The sequence below is a fragment of the Periplaneta americana genome, chromosome 14, assembly GCF_040183065.1.
Source record: "Periplaneta americana isolate PAMFEO1 chromosome 14, P.americana_PAMFEO1_priV1, whole genome shotgun sequence".
Taxonomy (NCBI): Eukaryota; Metazoa; Arthropoda; class Insecta; order Blattodea; family Blattidae; genus Periplaneta; species Periplaneta americana.
The window spans coordinates 151,725,452-151,747,910 of NC_091130.1; the positions used below are offsets into that span (position 1 = coordinate 151,725,452).

General features: G+C 35.4%; 1 protein-coding gene across 1 annotated transcript in view; it reads right to left on the bottom strand.

The window, feature by feature from the left end:
- LOC138713859 (uncharacterized) overlaps positions 1-22,459 on the bottom strand; it is a 41,680-nt gene that overhangs the window by 1,516 nt on the left and 17,705 nt on the right. Inside the window, exon 2 of the mRNA XM_069846321.1 lies at positions 1-2,593. This exon is cut by the window's left edge and continues 1,516 nt beyond it. Within this exon, the coding sequence (XP_069702422.1) occupies positions 940-2,571 (1,632 nt within the window). The 5' untranslated portion in view covers positions 2,572-2,593 and the 3' untranslated portion in view covers positions 1-939. The remainder of the gene's footprint in view (positions 2,594-22,459) is intronic.

Sequence of the window (22,459 nt, forward strand, 5' to 3'; positions counted from 1 at the left end):
TTAATGTTCCTAATCGAGTTTTACAACCATACAGAACAACCGGTAATATAACTGTGTTATAAATTTTAACTTTCAGATTTTTTGATAGCAGACCGGATGACAAAAGCTTCTGAAGCGAATAATAACAGGCATTTATCATATTTATTCTGCGTTTAATTTTCTCTCGAGAATCATTTATCTTTGTTACTGTTGCCTCAAGATAATTTAATATTTTCACCTCTTCAAACGATAACTTTTCAATTTTTATATTTCCATTTCGTACAATATTTTTGTCACGAGACATAATCATATACTTTGTATTTTCGTGGATTTACTTCCAAACGTATATCTTTATTTGCTTCCAGTAAAATTCCCGTGTTTTCCCTAATCGTTTGTGGATTTTCTCCTAATATATTCACGTCATCCGCATCGACAAGCAGCTGATGTAACCCGTTCAATTCCAAAGCCCCTCTGTTATCCTGGGCTTTCCTAATAGCATATTTTAGAGACGATACTGATGCATTTTAATAAATATTGATTGCAAAAACTATGAAAATATTATAGATATGAATAATGAATTTAATTGTATAGCAGGCATTTAAAGAGGATAGATTCACGTGGGTGAGTTTTAACAACAGAATACTCTTCTTCTACATTATTTATTTGTTAAAACATAAAATATAATTAGCAACTTCCCTTAGCTTGGTAACTACGCTATGCCACTTCACAGATTATCACATTACATGTTTCTTCTATATGATACAATAATTGTTTTCGCGTGCATTTATGTGGTAATTTCAATATTTATCATAATTTGAAAATCAAACAGCCAAGTTGTGTTCTGCTGTTTTAGGATTCAAACAAGTGCAGTGTCAGAATTTAGCGAAGAAATAAATATACACTATGGGTGTGATTTTATTCTTTGGTTGTTAATTTGAGCCTTTTTAATTGTATACAATTTCAATCAAAACTATAAGGCGACCTGAACTCGTACATGTAATTGACAATTGTCTTCACAATCTCCGTCTTACGTCCCTTGTTTGCAAAGCCGACATTATCAGCTAACTGTATCCAGAGATCTGGCTCCACTTGCACTCCGGGGTACTGGTGGTACTGGGCCCTGAGCTCGGCGTCCTGCCCCCCAAACACTTTGCATGTGCTGAGATTCGAACAGTGTTGCGTGATAAAGGTCACCGCTTCTGGGGGGAGATTCCCATTGAGAGAACCTATACACAAATGCTGCAGACAGGTCAGTTTATTCTTCATCAAAACATCGTCCAAAAACGTGAAGAAGAACATTTGCTGCGCACACAGCTGGAGAGACGTTAGATTTTGGCACTGGGACAGCAGTACTGTGGCTCCTGGTGAGTCTCGAGTTCGGAGTGTGAGATGCTGCAGAGAGGACAAGCCTGGCAGGGGCTCGTGACCCATCCTCAGGTGATCCACCTTGATTGTAAGACTTGTAAGCATCGGACAGTTCTTTATAATTGCAACCATATTCACGGAAGGTCCCACGAAGGACAGTTTCAATAAATGATTTCCTATAAACTTGAACATATCATTGTATAAAAATTCACCGTAACTGTATAGATTACACACCTCAAGATTATAAAATTTACGGAACTCACGAACCGAAAGATCTTCAGGAACGAGACTCGCACTGAACTCCTTCAGATCGGGGAACTGATCGGCTAAACTACACAACTCTTGATTCGTCACACAGTAACTTCTGTAGCATTTCAAAAGCTGGGCACCGTTTTGAGCCAGTCCTGTTAGTAAATGCACACGGCCATCGTCTGAAATGTCTGTTTCAGTCACGTCCAGTTCTTCCAAGTGTTTCAGCTTGAGAATGTGTTTAACACTCGCATCTGTTACATTGTTGGAGAGATAAATGTCCAGACACTTCAACTGGGGGCAGGATTCGCAAAGCACTCGCATAGTGTCGTCTGTACAGTAGTGGTGGAAGATAAACTTCTGCAGATTGGTCATACTGTGCAGCTGTTTCGTCACCGCCAACTCCATGGAACTCGTCCTCGCCTTCTCGATGAATTCCACGTTGATCGGAAGTTTGAATACCTTGAGGTTGCACAGATTGCTCATCTCTATGACGACGAACTCTGTAATATGCCTCCATCTCCAAGTCACTGAGAGTTCCGTGAGTTCTGGGTGCAGGACTGCCTTCACTATCTCGTGAAGGACTTTCTTGCACCAGGGTTGTTCTGTGAGTTCCTGGATGTCGTCCAGGCGATTGTCTAGCTGTTTAAGGAGTTCTGTTGTTACGGAGTTGACCATGTAATAGGGGACCATGCAGCACAGGACCTCGTGCAGATGTTGGCACACCTTCTGAACGAGCAGGAAGGACTTGGAGCTGATGGACGAGAGCCTGTACGAGGCCATGCTGTGCAGCATGTCCTTCAGATGCTTGCGGATCTGCCGTGCAGGGAAGAGCGAAGTTGAGCTCACCGAAGTGAAGTCTGGCGCCGTGGAGGCGTGCGCCGAGGTGACCAGTTGCACTCCTAGGTCTGACACATACTTTCCTATCCTCTGCAGTGACAGCTTCTCCAGGCGTACAGGCGAGTTGTATGGTGGCATGGTCACATTGTTACCAGATGTTCTGAAAACAAATCGTACACAGTGTAAGTGTAATGGTCAGTTTCTCTAAGTAATATTTAATTTGGCGTAACAATTGTAAAACTGACAGCTTGTTCATTTTTAACATGTTGTCAATGTGTTTTCTATTTTTTGAAGATAATTTTGTTTAAAACAACCAATAGTTTATTATAATTTGTTAGTACTATTTTAAGGGTATGCTTTACTGAGTTCAGGTGAAACATTTCAACGGGCCGCGCACCCAAGGTTCGCGGGAGTGGTCGATCTCATCTTTTACAGTATCCACCTCGCGACAATGGAATTTCTTGTCACAAAGTATTAGGGGCTGCAAGACAATAAACATTTCTAAAAGTAGCTTAAAGGATAAACTTCGTAGCAATTCACCTTAATTATACTGACTTAACGGTCACTGACCATATGGTAACTTCTTTCTTTAGACATGCATCCTGATAGCGCTATATATTAAAATTTGTCTCTCAGTAATCTCTTCCTATTATCTAACATTATTTGAAATATATTAACATTCTATATATTTTAGTTTAAGTCTGCTACACATTTTGTATTTAATTGTTTAATTAAATGTTATGTTATGTTTTATTTAACGACGCTCGCAACTGCAGAGGTTATATCAGCGTCGCCGGATGTGCCGGAATTTTGTCCCTCAGGAGTTCTTTTACATGCCAGTAAATCTACCGACATGAGCCTGTCACATTTAAGCACACTTAAATGCCATCGACCTGGCCCGGGATCGAACCCGCAACCTTGGGCATAGAAGGCCAGCGCTATACCAACTTGCCAACCAGGTCGACTGTTTAATTAATAATTCATAGTATTTTACTATTTAATTCATAAGTAACTCTTGTATACACGTAAATTTTATCTAAATCAAATTGTTGTATTTCTTTCCTAGCTTGTAATTCATACATATGTATGTACACTTTCTGCTGGTTGAGTGGAAGAGAAGGTCTTACGGCCTTAACTCTGCCAGCTTAAATAAATCACTATTATTATTATTATTATTATTATTATTATTATTATTATTATTATTATTTCGTTATCACCAAGCTAACCATAGATAACTTTGCACTCGATGCAACATCGTTAAATAATAACCTATTCAGAAATGAGATGGAAGAATATTCTGCGAACGAAACAATCACAGGAATCCGTGCTCTTGGCGTCGATGCCTGGATGGTACTGCATGGCCATGAGAAACGAGACTTCGGATCAATAGAATTCACAAACCTTCCGTGGTCTAAATTTAAGATATCTGATACGTTGTAGAGATTACCTTGTACATACTAATATTAGAACAGGTTCCCTCAGTTAAAAGATATTACTGTCAAACTACATTCCCCACATTTTTATTCTCTTATCCTATCTCTACTTGATCCTCCTTCCTGCCTCTGCATTTATTCCTCTCTCCTATTCTCCCTATGGTCTTTTGTATCTCCCAGTCTCGTCATATATGCCTCTTTGGTTTACGCAAAGCAACCTCCTTGGACTGAGAATTTAGCCGCAACGAAGCGTTTGACTTGTTTGTGGAATAAACCTCATCGATCGGTTCCGCCATGTAACTCCTTCCAACTTCACGCTACGTCATTCTTTTGAAGTCAGAGACCAGCTGACGTAGCTCTTCAAAGGGATTAGAATTTCGTGCGGAGTAATTCAAAAATGGTAATGAGCACTCCCTTTTATGCGTCATTATCATTCCACCATTTAACAGAAGAGTCTGTGGATTTTTTTTTTACATTACACTAGAATCCTTTCCAGTTGGGAAGCTTAGCGTATCAGCCAATGAAACTTTTGTTTATTTTCCTCTTTAGAATCCATTTTAAGAGAGTATTATAAACATTATAAATCATCTTTCGGGACTATTTTCAAATGACCCGTATCGCTGTTAAAGTTTTTGTTCTTTAGTTAAAGATGTTGAAACATTAACACGCTCAATAAATTCTGTGATACTAATACTCCGCCTTCTTTTGTTAACTTACTGTTGCTGTTGGCAACTTGCATAGCAGAGGAAACAAAATGTAGTGATTGTTTCATGAAAACTCGATATTAACAAATGAATAGGAAGGTGCAGAAATTAGATTTCTTTAGGATATTAACAGATTATTTGTTGAAGGTAGAAAGAAAATAAATAAATGGTCCACCGCTGTGGAGTTACGGTTAGAACGTCTGACCATGAAACGAGAGGTCTCGGGTTCAAATCCTGGTTGAGACTAGTTACCTAGTGGAGGTTTTTTCCGGAGGTTTTCCCTCAACCCATTAAGAGCAAATGCAGGGTAACTTTCGGCGCTGGACCCTAGACTCATCTCGCTAGCATTATCATCTTCATGTTACTCAGACGCTAGATAACCAAATCAGCTGATAAAGCGTCGTAAAATAACTAACTTAAAAACAAAAGTTAAAACATGACAGACTGTCATACCTTGAGTCCTCTTTTTGCTTCCCTTTCAGGATAAAAAAATATTTTATATGAAACATTTCATAGCATGTTGTGGGAAAGGCATTGATTTAATTCCCAATATACCCAGTCAATTTAAGAGAACAGTGTATTATGATGATAAATGATTAAAAGAATTCTAGTTTTGTCCTTTAAATGTGCAGAATTGTAATCCGAACAAATGTAACATTGTAAAATTCCTTTGCAAAACGAATAGTTACATTTATTAGGATCAAATTTCTGCGCATTGAAGGGGTTAGGTACAGCTTACAGCAATAAAATTTTGGAAATATTCAACATTTTTTTCCTCCATTACTGTATCTTGTACAAAAATGAAAACTAGTATGTATAAAATACTGTCCTTTTGATATATGAAAAAAATATTTTCACGATTTAAAAGAAATGATTTAAGTTTCTTTTTCAAAATTCAAAATGGTGGCAGTTCACTGTGCAGTGATGAAGCGTTTCCCTCATAACTCAAACACTATCCAAAATTCTGTGATGAAATTTTTGTGTCTATTTATGCATGTCATATCTACAATATAATGCAAAATTACTTCTCTACCTTTGATAGATTGTATGACAAAAAATAAATTCATTTTAAAAAAATGGTCAAATATCAGTATTTTCTTCTAACACAAAATAAAAAATATATAGTATTTATTAAGGAATGTAGTTGAAAGAGCATGATATTGTAAACATGAGTTTCAGCCATAAAATAAAAGAGAGAGAACGTGAAAAAGTTAACAAGTTTATGAGTTATGAGGGAAACGCTTCATCACTGCACAGTGAACTGCCACTATTTTGAATTATGAAATAATTTAACTTTTTTAAATCGTAAACATTTTTTTTCATACAGCAGAAGGACAGTGTTTTACAAATACCAATTTTCATTATTGTACAAGATACAGTACTGGTGGAAAAAAATGTTGAATATTCGAAAAATTGTATTCCTACAAGCTGTATCTAACACCTTGGAAGACAAAACTAAAATTCTTTCAATCTTGTATTATCATAATACACTGCTCTCTTAAATTGACTGAGCATATTGAGAATTAAATCAACGGTTTACCCAAAACACGCTATGAAATGTTCGTATAAAACAGTTTTTATCTCGAAAAGGAAACAAAAAACGAGCAAAATTGGATTTTCTTTTGTTCGAAACATCTGAAAGAATAACCTTCTAAAATTAATGATATTCCTTGCGGTTCATTTTGTATAATATTTCTTGCTTATGAAGTATCATAGAGACGTAAAACAAAAGAAAGTCACGGTTTATTTTTAATAGAATTCCATAGGTTAGGATATGTTCATATTGGTTCCGCATTATTTTAGCGTTAGCAGGCCTGTATTTATTTTGTGTTCGGAAATGTTTAACAGAATTGCTTATTTTAGCAATCTAGGCCTTGTATAATTTCTGTTCCTGCAATATGGTGAAGTGTTCTATTCCTTGCAAGAGATCTTAAGTCCCTTTTCTGCCACTAGTAATATGTTTATTTGAGTGTTAAATATTTACACTTCAGCTCTACGATAGAATCTGGAATTTCCACTGTAACATGTTCATTGTAGAGTAAGTCATAATCCAGTGTTGAGCAGATTTTTTGTATAATAATAAACTACCCTACATACTCTAAGTTGAAATGTTGGTCCTGAAGTCTCAGTTTTGTCCTGCTACGTATGTGAAGTTTTTGCTTTCACATTATGATATCTTTGTCGCTTCGATCGAACCGGACATGCGTGCGGTCTTGTGAACAGCGGGTGGCGTGCCTGCAGGAGTATCACGCAGGTCGCACAGTCCCTAGGGAGGCCTTTGTGGGACTTCAGATTGCATAGCTCACACACAACCGATTCGTAGAGGTTAATGAACTCTTGGAAACTGCTTTCATTATTATCATTAATCCATTATTTACTATCAACCTAGAGGGTAGACTACAAATAATAAGATACAGAAAAGTTCTCTAGAAACATCCATCTGAAGATTCCTCAATCTGATGTACGTCTCCAATTCTTCAAAATCAAACTTCGTCGAAAGAATTTTCACCACTGATGTCCTATAACACTTCACTATTATAATATTATCACACATTTAAAACAATCACTGTAACACATAGAAACTAACTTTGCTGCGACCGAGACTCAACCACAGAACACCAAGACCCAAGACAGGCAAGACTCAACTGATTTCAATAATTCAATTACTTGTACGACGGTTACAGCTTACCTCTACCCCAGTGGCGGCTCCTGCATATTTCTTAAGAGGAGGAAAGAAGTTAACAGCACGAAATGACACCTTCTTGAATGAAACATGCTACAAATTAGCCAACATGCATACATGTAAGACCAGGTAGTGTTGGGGTTGGCCTTCCCTTCTGTATAGCAATAATCTGTTCTTGTATACCGAGTTTCCTAGATTGTCCAAAATATATTATGTTTTCACTTCCATTCATTGTTGAATAATTGCGCAAATTAACAATTACAAGGAAATTCACAACCTCGTAGCATTTTTCGAGCACACTACAGCATCACACGTGTTGGAAGAGACTAGCTACTAACTCGTAACCGGAACAGTTTTATGGAAGTGGAAATGGGAAATTATCTGAGGAAAGCGAGAACACTGCACCCACCTATGTGGTCTGTGTTGCCACATGTACATTTTACAAGTTCAGTCTCACATGCTTTTGAAGAATGTCAGTTCTTGTAAAGTCACACTATCATTATTGTTCAAAGCTGCCGGTGGCCGATTAATTTTTTATGTTAAAAATGATGTAGTTTGGAGTACCTACTTTCAGTTTCAAATATATTTGTACAAAACTGACAACTTGGCTGTTGCCCTGTCTAGTAAACAATGAATAGAAGTGAATTTCAGGGGCCAACTACGTAGAACTACTTCCTCTTTGTTTTACATAAACCCGACTTTAACTTTCAAATATCCACGAAAGTTTCAAACCATGAATAGTAGCCTATATAAAGTGCAATGAATAATATTTTTGATTTATAATTTAAAAAAAGTCTACATGGTGTCTTTCATAGCGTTGCGTTAAAACTGTTTTTGTTGTGTCTCCTCCTAGATGTGTTATAGTCCGGTTGAATGCAACATCGTTAGGTGGCAGCGGTAGCGAGCTTGCTGCACGACCAGTCGGTTTCTATTTCCCGCCCATGCGCTGATTCAGAGGAGGATCTCCTCCCTCTCCGTTCATTTACTCGCTTTAAAACTCTGCTTCTTTCTCTGGCCGCTAGTGCGCTGTTGTCTATGTGTGTTAACTGCAGTAGAGGAGGAATGGAGTGCCTTTCCTCTACACAGACAATCTCGCATCTTTCTCAAAGTTTTCTACAGCACATGAGCGCGCGTCGTTTAAAACTCGATCAACCGAGTTTTTCTTATAGCTGTGAACTTAAAAATTATCGAATCTTCCTCGAATTTCAAGGCACAAATTTTATTTGGTATTTACTTTCAAAAGAAGAAAATGTGAGGAGGACGTTCCTCCCTTCCCTCCCCCGAGGAACCGCCACTGCTCTACCCGCTACACGCAATCATGGGACCTGTATTCCAGTCGGGGAAGCCCATTCATAATGCTCGTGGCGTGACCCAAGGCTCGTGGAAATGGTGAACTGTGGGGTTTCCTATGAGACGGCTGCAATAGTTTCAGATATAGCTAATATTTCTTCCTGCATAGTCAACGAACGTCTTGTTTCTCAGTATTTTTTCTTCTTTTCCCTAAAAACTCCAGATTAGGCACTAAAATTACAGCAAAAGCACTATAGGTTCGCTAAGGCGATATTTATTTAAATTTGGCACCAGATGATTTTCAAAAACACCAGATCTAGTGTCAAAAGCAACACTGTTGGTCATGGATCTGTACAAACAACTGAATGCAAAACTATTGTTGTTTATAGTTCATTTATTAATCTGAGAAAATGTGTTCTATGAGAGAAAAGGTTCAGATTATTAAATGGCAAGAAACATAGACATGCTGTTCCCTTGGTAATGTTCATAGATGATACGTACTCTATTTCATGTCCTCTGGTTGAAGGTCTACGAAATAAGGTCAACGATAAAGAAGTCCAAATAAGAGGATGTCCATAATTCCTTAACCCCATAAAAGGAATTGGTAATTATACGATGCCAAATCGGTACAATGTACATGTTAAAACAAGAAATGATAGACTGAAATATCTTGTACTGTACAAAGTATTTAAAGAGGATATCCCAAAGTTATAAAGGTTCATTCAAAAGTAATAAAATAATTTTAATATAAAAGAATGTATCTGATAAAATCATTATTTTTTAAGCATTCTCAGGTCACGAGAATAATATATTGGTGATATATAGGAAATATTAGAAAGAAAAAGCTGAAAATTACTACGTAATATCATTCTTAAGGGTATATGTAAGTGAACGACCACAAATATTCTCAGAAAATGCAAGCTCTAAGTTTCTAAAATTTTATGAGAAAATGAACTCACAATTGGACAAAAATAACAAGGTATCACAACAAGACTTATTAGAATTTAAATAGGTATCTAATAAAGGTATAAGATTTGAAAATTTTTACACATATTATTTCATAACTCTACAACCATTAGAGATAGAATTCTGAAATGTTGTACACTGATTTAGCATGCATTTATGCAAAAGGTAGACTACAACAATGTCCATTTCTTTGAAAATAGAAAAATTAGATCACAAACATTATGTAAATTTTAATATATTTTATATAGGACAAATAAAAAATCAATTGTATTAAAATAAACAACTCTACATGTCTGAGAGTAGTCTACTTTTCAGAAATAAGTGTTTATTACAAGCAGGAAAAATATTAAAGATGTCAGAGACACTATAACAATGTTATGATTACCAAATGATGTAACTGCAAAATTTTTTTTTTCATACTTTGATAAACCTGGTTTGAAAAATATTATTAGTAACCTTTTTATACTTTTATAAGATATTTAAGTTCTAAAAAGTCTTGAGGTACCTTGTAATTTTTGTCCAATTGTGAGTTTATTTTCTTATAAAATTTTAGAGATTTAAAGCCTGCATTCTCTGATAATATTTGTGGTCGTTCACGTACATATACCCTTAATATAACGAATAAAGATGTTACGGTAACTGAATTGTGAAGATTTCGTTTTTTTTTTTTAATTTAATATTTCCGAAACGCATTACATAATATTAAATATCGGCAAACAGCTAAGAGCTACAAATCTTACTTCATAATACTGCAATCAGGCTCAGAAATTATATCAAACCGAAAAAAAAAAACTATTAGTTAAATCATTCAGCCTACATAACTCTGATGTCGTACAATGTCGTAGAAGGGATCGAAGACACCAAAATAAATAAATTATTCATGTTTTTTTCACGTTCAAGATATAAATTCTGATTTATTTCGGTGGCTATTACAGTTTTACTACGACATACTACTTTTGACCAATGAAACGGTATGGAACGACGTGTTTCAACCAATCATGGCTGCTTATCCTACAATTTTTATCACCTCCCTAGCATTTTTTTCTTTGTTTGTTTTCATGTTATTTCATCATCCTTAATTAAAACTTTTCTATCATTTATCTTGTTTATATTATTTACGTTATGTTATAGCTTTAGCTGTATTAGATTATGGATAGTCACGTATTAGAGATTGTTTAATATATATTGATAACTGAAGTGGAATGCAACTGTTGTAATAAAAATGAAAATGAATCAACAAAGTCTCCTTGACTAGTAATCGTCTATAGAGTTCAATGAAGATTGTATTGTTGGCACAACTGAGAACAGCTCTTCATATCAAATTACTGCCATCCAACGGAATGTTTTTAATGATGAGATGGTACAATAAATACATGATGAAAGAGAGATGGAACGGAGAAAAATTCTCTCCGGCGCCGGGATTTGAACCCGGGTTTTCAGCTCTACGTGCTGACGCTTTATCCACTAAGCCACGCCGGATACAATCCCGACGCCGTTTAGAATCGTCTCAGATTAAGCTCCATCTCTTGGGTTCCCTCTAGTGGCCGCCCTCTGCACTACGTCATAGATGTCTATGAACGCAGGACCGAAGTCCATACATGTGTTGAGGTGCACTCAGATGAGTGACTGTTTGGCCGGGATCATGTGATGACGCAGAATATCTGCGTGGAAATATCATATGTACTTCGACTTTTAGTACATATTTTAGTATGTCAATTAATATTTTATGCTCGACCATACCGAAATGTAGTAATTATACACCTGGTAGCAGCCCTTTAATGGACCTCATTAAAGTACATCTATTCATTAAAGTTCAGGTGTTCCACCAATCAGAAGACACCATTGTAGCAATATGAAAGCGCAAGTATCGATTATTCTCGGATATGCAATCGAAAGACAACTAGCGAAACGTCACGGAGGCTGGAAATCCAATACTGTCGCAGAAGGTTATGCTCTGTTACGATAATAATTAGCGTTAATTGTAAATAATATTGAAATAAATTCAATTTGTCATCTCGTTTTTCAATGTCTAAATCAATTTCAAGGTTATATCAAGATTAATTTTTATTTTACTCTCTAGATTATATGAAGGTGAATGACATTTGTTTCTAGGAAAAAATCAATACTTTCGCGTCTGCGCACATCTCACAATTTACGAGATATTGCACAACGTTAGTTCCGCACCCCAGTCAGATAAGAATAACATGATTACTTATGAATAATTTCAAGTTAGAAATGTGGTCGAGCATAAAAATTCGTATGAAACTTGCCTATAATGGTAATTAAGACGCTCGTATGAAAATTATGAAACTCGCTTGCGCTCGTTTCATAAACATACTCGCGTCTTAATTACTACCATTATAGGCTCGTTGCATAATGTACTTTTATTGTATTAGAGTACCGGTACTTTATATTTCTTCTAATCTTCATATACTTTCTTCTAATCGTGTAATAGTCAATTAAATCCCACTCTAGTTTTGATTTTCTCTACATAAAACAACAATTCTAGTGAGATTACTATAGAAACAGTACTGACTTTCTTTTGTCCAAAAATAAATGGTCTCTAGGAAACCTGTATAATGTTGAAGTCACTTGTTTTACTTATTTTAATTGGGTTTTAGTTAATGTTGTAGTATTTAAAGAACTACATTGATGAAGTTATATCGGGTTACTACAGGTATATTAAAATAACTAACATAGTTGAAAGTAATACAGCTGCCAAAGTAATCAAGATGAACAGGACGGCTATGCAGTGTGTTAGGAACGGGATCCAGTCTGTACACGTGGATTGTCTGTTGTTCGTATTCGACAATTGAGAGTATTGATCCACTATTGAGAGCAAAGTGGGTCTCATCTGTCCACTACGTCCACAGGACTGGAGATAACCATTCCCGTTCAATTTCCATCTGAGCTAATACACGTAATGAAAGGTTATCTCTCTTTAGGGTCAGTTTCCCTCAATTCAAACATCATTTGTAGCTTATAGCGACACATTTTCAGATGTGTGCGTACAATTTTCCACACAATACAGGACACAAACCGCACATATCTCCACTTCCTTGTCTTAGACACAGGATAAAAGTAATTTCCCTTAATTAAAGTTTTATTATATTAGTCTGTGTCAACTAATCGAAAGGGACGTTTGGAATAATTCATAAACAGTCCTAAAATTAATTAACTTATAACAGAAATCAAGATTAAACATAAAGAAATACATCAGCATATTGACTTTCGTGATCATTAAATTACGTCATAAACTTGTAGATACTATTGTGGCAATAACTGGCAGAATACTTTTCTGTTTACAGGAGATCCCACAGAAAATCATGAAAATTGTCCAAACCATTTTTATTGGTATTTCACTTCTTTAAAATGTATTATTTTTATATCCCAAATGGATTTAGTTCAATTCTGATTATAAATATGCTTGATTTTTTTTAATTAAGGCTTTATGGGGGCGTGGCATTTAAAGAGTTGTCATAATTATTTTGTCATCAAAGAATTCTTTTTACAAATTTCTGATTACAAATCTAGTAACTTTTCGATTTAAAGTTGCCCCCCCTGAAGTTACAAGATTCATGTAGCGAAGAAGGATTTTAATTTACATAAATATTAATTTTACTTTCAAATCCATTTTTCCGTAAGTTCATTTTTCTTGATTCAACACCAAGTTTTTCTACTGACTGACCTCAATGTCAACCAGTCGCAAAGATTACAACGTGTTCATAATTCTTGTGTTCGCTTCGTCTGCGATGTCCGTCGCTCTGACCACATTACCCATTCCTTCCAAACTCTAAACTGGCTACAGCTTAACGAACGTAGAAATTTTCATTCTCTTGTTCTCCTTTTCCAAGTCCTTCACACCTCTACACCTACCTACCTTGCCTCCCGTTTCAGTTACCTGTCATATCATAATCTCTTCACACGCACGCAAAATAGCCGCTTACTAGCCATATCAGGACATAAGACATCATCGTATTCATCATCATACACAATCTCGCTCTCGCGCTTGTGGAATACCCCACCCAGTGACATCACAGACTGTCGGAATTTAGTAGCGTTCAAAAGCAAGCTTAACTTATTAAGCATTTTCTTATTGCGTAGAGTAGGTTTAATTTTTACTTAATTAATAAAAAAAAATGTTTCTCTCTTAACTTTTACAATAAACTGTCTAGCTTTTATTAATCAGTTAATCTTTTAGTACTTTGATTTCTATTTGATTTGTAAATTTAATATTAATTGTAATTATAATTGTAATTGTATTCTTAATATTGTAATTGTAATCCCTTGGTAGAGGGATCCCTCCCGAGTGTCAAGTAGAATTTCCGTCTTTCCCTAATCGTTTGTGGATTTTCTCCTAACATATTCACGTCATCCGCATAGACAACAAGCTGATATAACCCGTTCAATTCCAAACCCTCTCTGTTATCCTGGACTTTCCTAATGGCATACTCTAGAGCAAATTTAAAAAGTAAAGGAGATAGTGCATCTCCTTGCTTCAGGCCACAGTGAATTGGAAACGCATCTGACAGAAACTGACCTATACGAACTCTGCTGTACGTTTCACTGAGACACATTTTAATTAATCGAACTAGTTTCTTGGGAATACCAAATTCCATAAGAATATCATATAAAACTTCTCTCTTAACCGAGTCATATGCCTTTTTGAAATCTATGAATAACTGATGCACTGTACCCTTATACTCCCATTTTTTCTCCATTATCTGTCGAATACAAAATATCTGGTCAATAGTTGATCTATTACGCCTAAAACCACACTGATGATCCCCAATAATTTCATCTACATATAGAGTTAACCTTCTCAAAAGAATATTGGACAAAATTTTGTACGACGTCAACAAAAGTGATATTCCTCGAAAGTTACTACAGTTAGTCTTGTCCCCCTTCTTAAAGATAGGTACGATTATGGACTCCTTCCATTGATCTCGTACAATTTCCTTTTCCCAAATTCCAAGTACAAGCTTATAAATTTCGTTAGATAATTCTCTTCCACCCTCTTGTATTAATTCTGCTGGAATTTGATTGTGTGTGTTGAAACTCAACAAAATGACTTCCACTTAGCGTTGAAACGGCGTGTACACAACAGACACACAGTGTAATTTTCTGATGAAGGTAATTTGAGGATGAACTCTAACAGAAGATCACAATTGCCATTCTTGTATAAACAAAACATGATAGCATCGCCTGTCCAACTTTGTGACGTCTGCTTTACGACAACTCCTCCCCCTCCCTGCCTCATTACAACAGCTGTGAAGGTCAGCGGTTAATTGCTGGACATCTGTGAGTGTCAGAGGACCGCATGAAGGGTCGCCAGTATGCGGTGACAGAACGAAACCATCGTATCGCATTGCACTATTCCAAAGTTTATTACATTTAATAGTAGAAATTAATATTTATTATTTTATATCTTCACTAGCCGTAACCGTGCGCTCCGCTGCACCCGTTAGAAATAAATATAAAGTCATTACATAATTAAAATAGGACATTTGATCCAGGGAACATTCGTGTTTGATAGAAGGATAAATCGTTTAATATGTTACTTAATTTAAATTGCATCCAAATAATTAAAATGCGATCATTTTGGTCCAGAGACACTCGTTTGGTGCAATGACAATTCCTTTAACATGTTTCTTAATTTTTATTACATGCAACCATAGTTTAATGAAGATTGACATCATTTAGATTTAATGTGTATACTTTATTTTACTTGTTATAGGTTTCCATTGAATTATGGTAATAACTTAATTTTAACCCTTGTTTTCTACGTATTCAGTAAATAGCGTTTGGCCCACTATGGTTCTGAATCCTTCAAATAACTTAAATTATATTATATAATATTACAATTATATTATATTATATTATATCAGAAGTTACTGTAATAATATTATAGCATTATGTCCATCTAGAGAAACTACACTTTCCAATGGTGAAATAATAATTAATTATACAAATCGGTTAATTTAGCTTCCGATATTACTTCATACAATCACAGAAACCTTCTCTGTAGGCTATCTTTCATAGCTTTCGATTGTTGTTGTCGTCCAAGGCCCCTTACAGACGAAGTCATTTGTTTTTTAATTCATTACACGCCTTAGATGGCAGTTATTTTAATTTTAAAACTCATTTATCTCATTAAATATCAGTCCTATCAAAATTTTTCAAGGAATAAAACTTATCGGAAATTATTTTTAAACAAACTTCTGTTATGTAATATTTTTCACAAAAAATCAATAATAAGCGAGATATTTCGATTTATTTAATTGAGGCCCCCTTATAACTCCCCTTTTAAATAATGTATTTTGAATTCCATATAGCCTAAAATCTAAGTTACAACGAACTTAATTTATATTCCAATTTTCATCGAAATCTGTTCAGCCATTATCGCGTGAAAAGGTAACAAACATACAGACAGACAGACAAACAAAAATTTCAAAAAAACGATTTTCGGTTCCAGGATGGTTAATTATATATGTTAGGACCAATTATTTTTGGAAAATCGAAAATTACCAGAAAAATTTCGGCTACAGATTTATTATTAGTATAGATTTGGGAACAGATGCATTATAGGAACCACCCCAAGTATTCCATAGTATCGATTATATATTGTATACTTTCGATTATTATATCAAGTATAGGGGAGACTGTTGTACCTTTAAACACTTTTCACATTTTATTTTTTTGAATTTTGGGAAATGAAAATTTTTAAATGAAAAAATGCTTGAAATAATTATTGAAGATTCCTTTGCAACCGCCTGTATGTATTTTCCTGTTTTACACAACATAGAACAAACACACATACTAAACACCGACAACAACAAACACGCAGAGAAAATAATATAGTGTGCTCCAACCACGAGAAAGTCTCTGCCGGTTGAGACAAAGCGGAGTAATGCTGTGAATGAATGTTGATGTCATAAGATGTCATAAGGTCACACACGTGGGTACTCGTATCTCTATTGGCTTGTTGTCACAGCACAAACAATAACATTGATACACACATGTTTATACTACCCTAGTTACAAAATTAGATCACTGTTAATCTCCTGGTCTTTTAATCTCTCCATACAGGCAAATGCAGGAGAGCGCATGGTTTTTAAACAGACGTTATAACGATAATATTATCTATCTACTTCGCTCCCATACACGTCGCAATAGTAAGCACATTCCTTTCACGGTTGATCTGGTTGGAGAACAGTACTGGCATCGATATGTACATGACATAATTGTCCTATATAATGGAAACAAAAGACAAATAGAAAACCTACATCAACAACTCAACAAAATACACCCCAAATTAAAGTATACAATAGAAACGGAACATAACCAAGCTGTAAACTTCTTAGACATCACCATAACCAAAACAAATAACAGACATGAATTCAAAATATACAGGAAACCCACTACAACCACAACACATATACACAATTCATCAAATCATCCCATACAACATAAACATGCAGCTTTCCGTACAATGACACACAGATTAATTAATATACCAATGAACAATGACAGCTACACTGAAGAATTGAACACAATAAAATATATAGCACAAGACAATGGATACAACCCTAACATAATAGACACACTAATAAAAAAGGCAAAACAAAAACAGAACAAACCAACACAAACACCACGTGAGAATAAATACATAACATTAACATATCAGAAAACCAATACTCACAAAATTGCAACTTCATTCAGAAAACTAAAGTACAAGATAGGATATAAAACAAATAACACAACACAGAAATATCTAAATAACCACATTAAACATTCAAATAAATATAATTCAACTGGAGTTTACAAACTAAAATGCAATAGTTGCCCACATTTTTACATAGGACAGACAGGAAGATCCTTTCACACAAGATATAATGAACATATTAAAGCTATAACCAAACCCTACATCACATCAAATTATGCAGAAGACATTATCAACAATAATCATGACTACAATAATATAGAAACAGATATGGAAATTTTACACATCACACCAAAAAGTTCACAGTTAAACATCTTAGAACAATACGAAATATATAAACATACAATAACATACCCACAACATATACTTAACACACAATTACAGTTCAATACGCACACATTAGTCGACGTCATGATACGTCATAACACACAAACAACCAGCCCCCACCATAAGAGCAACACACCCCCATCCCTACCATCGACAAATGCACATCGCAGAATTCAAAATCACCAGTAGTTCAGGAGACACTGATGAAGACGTGATATCACGTCGAAACGGGCCGTCTGTCAAAATTTTAAAAAAATTCTAACACATTTTAACGTATGACTAAGTAATTTTATGTTTTTAACAAGCAAAGTGTTAACGTGAACTTTAATCAATAAAAATCATATATTAAAAGAATTATAGTTTGTGAAAGCTCAAAATCTAAGCAGTCTATTTTACAACCGGGTTTTGAAATTAGTAAATGGTTGACACCCCTTAAGGTATGAGGTAGGGAGTTCCAATTGAGGATTTTAAATTTTTTTCATTAAATACAGCAGATGCACTTTTCATTGAATTTTCAATATGTATTTTATTTTTAAGTGAATAAACAATATATTAAATTATAATATTTGCTTAGCAAAACAAACACTGAAAACTACGCCAATGAACTGAAAATTTGGACGATTTAAATAAAATTTCAACCAATTAAAATCGGCCGGTAGACTCAGATCTATATAACAGAATTTATTTTAGTTACTGGGAAGTCATATAAAATTAAAATATAATATTGTGTACATCAAATTTTTTTGGTTCAAAAAAGTCTGAAATCTCTGAAGGGGGGATCCTAGGACCTGAGGACGGGGGATTCCCACCCCTTGAATTCATCACAGATTATAAGAGTAAATTAAAAAGAAAGTCAGTAATGATTTGTTTTAGACTACTATAAACTTATAAAGGTAAAGGTATCCCCGTAACATGCCATGAAGGCACTTGGGGGGCATGGAGGTAGAGCCCCATGCTTTCCGTGACCTCGGCACTAGAATGAGGTGGTGTGGTCGGCACCACGCTCTGACCGCCTTTTACCCCCGGGAAACACCCGGTACTCAATTTTATAGAAGGCTGAGTGAACCTTGGGGCCGTTCTGAAAGTTTGGCAACGAGAAAAAATCCTGTCACCACCTGGGATCGAACCCCGGACCTTCCAGTCCGTAGCCAGCTGCTCTACCAACTGAGCTACCCGGCCGCCCACTATAAACTTATACACGATTTTAAATATAAACTAAAACAGCATATTTTTAAATGTAATTTTCATTTGTTTTATACAGATGAACTATGGTTATGGTTACTATGGTAACAGTTTTACTGTTGATGTATTGTTATGAAAGCAGTTTTATTGATAGTACGAACTGTAATGGAATCTTCACGCGAGTTTCTTTAATATAAAACATTTAAGCGGAACTCTGTGTGGATGAGACTGTTCCATTTTCTTGCAGTACGATGACGTCACTGATACCATGGAAACAGAGTGTGATTTTCCACGCGGTTTGTCTTGCTCTGTCAAGTTTTGCACACGATAGTCATGGATATCAAAATACATCACATCCAGGCTTTATGTTGGATATATATTTTTTGCACGCATCAGTACTTGAAATATCAAGCGCTGTTGTCACATTTTCGTTGTAAAGATAATTCTTAGTCACAATAAAATTATTTTTATACCGATATCAATACATTGATTTCTAAATCATCTACAGTGAATGAATTGTAAGCTATAAGATGACTTTTAACAACTTTGTTATGAATTCCACGTGGAGTTGATATAGGCACATCAATTAAAAATGCTAACACATCATTGACAGACATGTGTTATCGCTTCTTGTAATTGGAACGGTATCTGAGAAGGCCTAATCAATATGCAAATTCTTATCTCTTCAAAAGAAAGCGACTGGATATTAATTAAACGATGATACTATGTTATACCTATGTGTGACTCAGCGGAAGATTGGACTAACTCACAATCTATATCAGAAATGTTGGCTTGTGTAGATTCGCCACTCCGGATGTTCTTCTGTTTTCAGATGTTACTAAATATTTGATCGTGGTGGTGGTGATAAGCATTTTAAGCTAGCCAAATCCTCGAATTATGGTTTGGTAATGTACATAATCACAAATACCATCTTCATAAAGTGATTAATAATTATTATTTTGTAGAATTTTGGAATATATTTTTGTCATTAACATTTTAATATGGTTTTTATTAACTTTTCAATAAATTATTTTTTTAATTGAAACTTAAATTTTAATTTCATTCCTACAATATTTGACAAGCGATTGAAATTATATTAAAACAAAAGAATATAATGCAAAAAATTATTAAATATATCAAGAACTATTTAAAACATTAAATAATACTGAAAATATAATATAATAAAACATGAAATTAAGTAAGCCATCTACAACACACAATAGAAACAGGAATTCAACAATAATAACCACGGCCTACTGGTACACCAACAGATCCTAAAACACGCGATACGACCACAGATGTTAAAGCGTGTATAAATAAACTAAAAAAAAAAAAGATAAGTTAAATGAATTCACTGCCGTATCAGCAACTGTCTGCATAGCCCACTTTATTATTATTTTTTTAAATTCAAAGCCTTCTTCTATTTACATAAGGGGGGCTCTTATAAGAACAATCGATCTCAATTGTGATGCATTATAGTCTCTAAAAGAATGATAAATAAGTTATCAAGTTTATTATTAGTATCATCACGTGGCATTCCTTTAACAATGTAGACTATACTAAAAGTATATAAATACTAAAAATTATGCGTTAATTTACATCGATTGGTAACATTATGTTCATCCATCCCCATCCATCACCATTCTTAACATATAAGGTAGTAGTTATTTTACAAGTAACCAGTAATTACATCTGAATACGTCTAAATACAAACAGAATATTTATAAACAGCAATTTAAATATTAAAAAACTGCTAAAATATTAAACGAATCAAGAATTGGTCAGATTGTGATATAAATTTATACACTTAAGATGTCTGTGTTAACCTCAATATCCTACCGAATCATTAAATTAAGAAACTGCTTCCATTATATGTAAATTTACACTTCAAGGGAGTTATATTTTTCTAAGTTGGTACCTTGTGTTTGTTTCCTATGCCGTCACTCGCTATAAGGAACCACTAAACGTCTCCTGTCAGGCGTAACATCATTACTGAAGGCTATGATTAATGAAGACCACACAAGAAACTATACTCACTGCAGTTAGATAATAATGAGCACGGCAAAGACTGTTCAGTTCTCTGCAGTTGCTGCAACTGGCTGTTATACCGCACTGGACTAACATGGATCGATCCGACATCTCACGTAGGCGATGGCATCGTCCGCGGAGCATGCGCACAGCGTCGGCTGTCTGAGGCCGTCACAGAACGGCAATGCTACTTAATTTTGAACGTTGAACGGTAGCTGCCAAATTCTCAGTATTATACACTCTATTCAGGAAACTGACTCCGACTTTGACTTCGTAAGTTCATTATCGGGACGAAAGTAAACCCTTACAAATTATTTCACGCATTTGTATAGAAGCGGCAACAGTATAAGAATATAATAATCACACTTTGCTCTAGAGTATGCCATTAGGAAAGTACAGTATAACAGAGAAGGTTTGGAATTGAACGGGTTACATCAGCTGCTTGTCTATGCGGATGACGTGAATATGTTAGGAGAAAATCCACAAACGATTAGGGAAATGACGGACATTTTACTTGAAGCAAGTAAAGCGATAGGTTAGGTAGTAAATTCCGAGAAGACTATGTCTCGTGACGAGAATATTGTACGAAATGGTTAAATGTTATGTTTTATTTAACGACGCTCGCAACTGCAGAGGTTATATCAGCGTCGCCGGATGTGCCGGAATTTTGTCCCGCAGGAGTTCTTTTACATGCCAGTAAATCTACTAACATGAGCCTGTCGCATTTAAGCACACTTAAATGCCCTCGACCTGGCCCGGGATCGAACCCGCAACCTTGGGCATAGAAGGCCAGCGCTATACCAACTTGCCAACCAGGTCGACTGTACGAAATGGAAATATAAAAATTGGAAATTTATCTTTCGAAGAGGTGGAGAAGTTCAAATATCTGGGAGCAACAGTAACAAATACAAATGATACTTGGGAGGAAATTAAACACAGAATAAATATGGGAAATGCCTGTTATTATTCGGTTGAGAAATTTTTATCATCCAGTCTGCTGTCGAAAAATCTGAAACTTACAATTTATAAAACAGTTATATTACCGGTTGTTCTGTATGGTTGTGAAACTTGGACTCTCACTTTGAGAGAGGAACAGAGATTAAGGATTTTTGAGAATAAGGTGCTTGGGAAAATATTTGGGGCTAAGAGGGATGAAGTTACAGGTGAATGGAGAAAGTTACACAACACAGAACTGCACGCATTGTATTCTTCACCTGACATAAATAGGAACATTAAATCCAGACGTTTGAGATGGGCAGGGCATGTAGCACGTATGGGCGAATCCAGAAATGCATATAGAGTGTTAGTTGGGAGGCCGGAGGGAAAAAGACCTTTAGGGAGGCCTAGACGTAGATGGGAAGATAATATTAAAATGGATTTGAGGGAGGTGGGATATGATGATAGAGAATGGATTAATTTTGCTCAGGATAGAGACCAATGGCGGGCTTATGTGAGGGCGGCAGTGAACCTCCGGGTTCCTTAAAAGCCAGTAAGTAAGTACTCACTTCCTTACTTACTTACTTACTTACTTACTTACTTACTTACTTACTTACTTACTTACTTACTTACTGGCTTTTAGAGAACCCGGAGGTTCTTTGCCGCTCTCACATAAGCCCGCCATCGGTCCCTATCCTGTGCAAGATTAATCCAGTCTCTACCATCATACCCCACCTCCCTCAAATCCATTTTA